Source organism: Piliocolobus tephrosceles, unplaced genomic scaffold (genome assembly GCF_002776525.5).
Source record: "Piliocolobus tephrosceles isolate RC106 unplaced genomic scaffold, ASM277652v3 unscaffolded_22533, whole genome shotgun sequence".
Taxonomy (NCBI): domain Eukaryota; kingdom Metazoa; phylum Chordata; class Mammalia; order Primates; family Cercopithecidae; genus Piliocolobus; species Piliocolobus tephrosceles.
In genome coordinates this window covers 5,115-8,689 of record NW_022304903.1, presented here as the reverse complement: position 1 = coordinate 8,689, position 3,575 = coordinate 5,115, and the positions used below count along the sequence as shown (strand labels likewise).

General features: G+C 56.7%; 1 protein-coding gene across 1 annotated transcript in view; it reads right to left on the bottom strand.

The window, feature by feature from the left end:
* Positions 1–514: 514 nt before the first annotated feature.
* Positions 515–3,575, bottom strand: part of LOC111533571 (inactive serine/threonine-protein kinase PLK5-like) — a gene marked incomplete at its 5' end in the record, with an annotated part of 4,796 nt that continues 1,735 nt past the window's right edge. The window contains 2 exon segments of the mRNA XM_026450607.1: positions 515–898; positions 2,121–2,231. Of these exon segments, the coding sequence (XP_026306392.1) occupies positions 713–898; positions 2,121–2,231 (297 nt within the window).

Below are 3,575 nucleotides of genomic sequence, written 5' to 3'. Positions count from 1 at the left end.
CAGGTCCACCTCCTGGGTTCACGCCATTCTCCTGCATCAGTCTTCCGAGTAGCTGGGACTACAGGCGCCCGCCACCTCGCCCGGCTAATTTTTTATATTTTTAGTAGAGACGGGGTTTCACCGTGTTAGCCAGAATGGTCTCGATCTCCTGACCTCATGATCCACCCGCCTCAGCATCCCAAAAGTGCTAGGATTACAGGCGTGAGCCACCACCCCTGGCCCATGCCCAGCTAATTTTTTGTAGAGATGGGGTCTTGCCATGTTGCCCAGGCTGGTCTCAAACTCCCAGGCCCAAGCGATCCTCCTGCCTTGACCTCCCAAAATGCTGGGATTCCAGGCATGAGCCACTAGACTGGCCCTCTGGTGCTAATGTCTGCATTGGTGAAAATGTAGCCCACCTGTGCCATTAAGGGCAACAGGGAGGAGGCAACATCACGTGGGGTCAACGTTCCTTTGTCAAAGCCCCTCCAAACGCTTTCCCCCAAAGAGAGGCGGACCGTGGCCTACAGCATTTCAAATTGTCTTTAATGAAAAAGGAAGAGATCCCAGCAAAGTCTGGCTTGAACAGTCATGCCACAAGGCAAGAACCCATCTCCCATGTGCCCCCCGACTCTCCCACAGGACAGCCCGTCTGTGGGGAGCCACAGGAATGGAAATGGAACCTGGGTTTCTGGCACTACCATGCAGGGGTCCACTCTGACCCTCAGGGGCGTTAGATACTCTGCAGCATGCGGATGGCGTGGTGAAGGCGCTGCCGGGTGGCGGGGGCGCAGCCGTGGCTCCGCAGGATGTCCAGGGAGTAGGAGGTGCCGGGGGGGCCCTGCTCCCAGAGGGTGAGCTGCAAACCCTCACCCTCGCCACTCAGCACCAGTTGGGCCGGGACTCCACTGAAACTCATCTGCAAAGGGTAAGATACCAGTCAAGGGGAGAAGGGTTCCCCTGCACCTGCCACCAGCCCTGGCGCTCCAGGAGAAGGACAAGTGGACACTGGGCCCAGAGCTCCCAATCTGGCCCCTAGTGCCTGCCCCAGTCACAGGAACTCGGGGTCGGGAGGCCAAGCGCTCCACTGTACACCTGGGGAAACTGAGGCTCAGCTGGGGGCTCCCCTGTCCACAGTCTTCTAGCAAGACCCCTGACTTTTTTTTTTTTTTCGAGACGGAGTCTCGCTCTGTCGCCCAGGCTGGAGTACAGTGGCCGGATCTCAGCTCACTGCAAGCTCCGCCTCCCAGGTTCACACCATTCTCCTGCCTCAGCTTCCCAAGTAGCTGGGAATACAGGTGACTGCCACCACGCCTGGCTAATTTTTGTATTTTTAGTAGAGACGGGGTTTCACCATGTTAGTTAGGATGGTCTGGATCTCCTGACCTCATGATCTGCCCGCCTGGGCCTCCCAAAGTGCTGGGATTATAGGTGTGAACCACCGTGCCCAGCTTTTTTTTTTGAAACGGATTTTTTGCTCTGTTGCCCAGGCTGTAGTGTGCAGTGGTGCGATCTCAGCTCACTGCAACCCCCGCCTCCCAGATTCAAGCGATTCTCCTGCCTCAGCCTCCTGAGTAGCTGGGATTACAGGCACCACCTTGCCTGGCTAAGTTTTGTATTCTTAGTAGAGACAGGGTTTCACTATGTTGGTCGGGCTGGTTTTGAACTCCTGACCTTGTGATCTGCCCGCCTTGGCCTCCCAAAGTGCTGGGATTACAGGCGTGTGGCACCCAGCCAAGACCCCTGACTCTTGGGTATAAAACCACCTCCAAGAAGGGTCACTTTTTTAAATTTTTTATTGTTATTTTTTAGAGACAGGGTCTCACTCTGTTGCCCAGGCTGGAGTGCAATGGTGCAATTATAGCTCACTGCAGCCTCGATCTCCCAGGTTCAAAGGATCCTCCCAGCTCAGCCTCCCAAAGCGCAGGGATTACAGGCGTGAGCCACAGTGCCTGACCCAAAAAGTCACGCGTTTTCCATGCTGTGGCTTTTGTACTTAGGAGCCAATACTTTTTTTTTTTTTTTCTTTTTTTGGAGGGAAATGCTTCCTAGGGCTCCCCCAAAGCTTGTTCCCTAACAGCCCAGGCCAGACCCCACCCTGCTGAGCCCCAGTGGCCCCTGAGTGTGAGCCCCGGGCTCACCTGCAACGTCCCATTGCTGAACAGCAGCAGCGAGCCTTGCTCAGAGGCCAGGAAGCGCAGGAGGCAGAGGCCAGGTCCAGCAGGCGGCACAGGTGTGGAGAGGGTCCCCTCCTGTGGAAAGACTTGGCTGAGGTCATGTGGAGCGGGGGCGTCCCCACCCCTCGCCCTCCCAGCACCCCAGCTCTCACCTCCCGCAGCCGCCGCTGCAGGCAGCCGGCAAAGAGCTGCAGCACGGCCAGTTTGGCGCACAGCGGGCCGGGCACATCCCTCAGGGTGAAGGTTTCCAGCTTCCCGCGGTCGGGCATGTAGCACACTTGGCTGGGACCAGGACACAGGGCGTCTGTCCTGGGCAGCCCAGGCCAGTGGACACCTTTCCATCCAGCTACACCCCCTGGAATGGTGGCTTTAAGGAGCAGTTCTGCCCCGGCCACACCTTATCCGTATGCCCGGTGCATGCTAATAAGGTCCCAGTAGGCCGAGCGCGGTGGCTCATGCCTGTAATCCCAGCACTGTAGGAGGCCAAGGCGGGCAGATCACGAGGTCAGGAGATCGAGACCATCCTGGTTAACACGGTGAAACCCCGTCTCTACTAAAAATACAAAAAAACTAGCCGGGCGAGGTGGCAGGCGCCTGCAGTCCCAGCTACTTGGGAGGCTAAGACAGGAGAATGGCGCGAACCCCGGGAGGCGGAGCTTGCAGTGAGCTGAGATCCGGCCACTGCACTCCAGCCTGGGAGACAGAGCAAGACTCCGTCTCAAAAATAAATAAATAAATAAAATAAGGTCCCAGTGCAGCTCTCTGTTCTCTCCCCACCTCGGCTGACAGCTGGTACACCCTTCCTGCCTTCCAACTCTGTCCACACTCCAGCCCCTGTCATCCCTCCCTGGTCACCAGCACAGCCCAGGCCTCTGCCACTGCCCACCTGATGAGTTCAGCCGCCCACTGGCTCCCCGTGTCACTCCCGCTAGAAAGACTGTTGAGACCGGGCGCAGTGGCTCACGCCTGTACTCCCAACACTTTGGGAGGCCGAGGCAGGCAGATCACCTGAGGTCAGGAGTTCGAGACCAGCCTGACCAACATGGAGAAACCCCGTCTGTACTACAAATACAGAATTAGTTGGGTGTGGTGGTGGGTGCCTGTAATCCCAGCTACTCGTGAGGCTGAGGCAGGAGCATTGCTTGAACCCGGGAGGCGGAGGTTGTGGTGAGCCGAGATTGTACCATTGCACTCCAGCCTGGGCAACAAGAGCAAAACTCTGTCTAAAAAAAAAAAAAAGAAAGAGACAGGGTCTGGTTCTGTTCCCCAGGCTGGAGTGCAGTGGTGCAATCATAAACTCACTGGAGCCCTAACCTCCTGGGGCCAAGTGATCCTCCCACCTCAGCCATCCAAGTAGCTGGAACTACTGACGTATAGCCCTGCAGTTGGCTAATTAAAAAAAAAAAAAAAAAAAAGGCC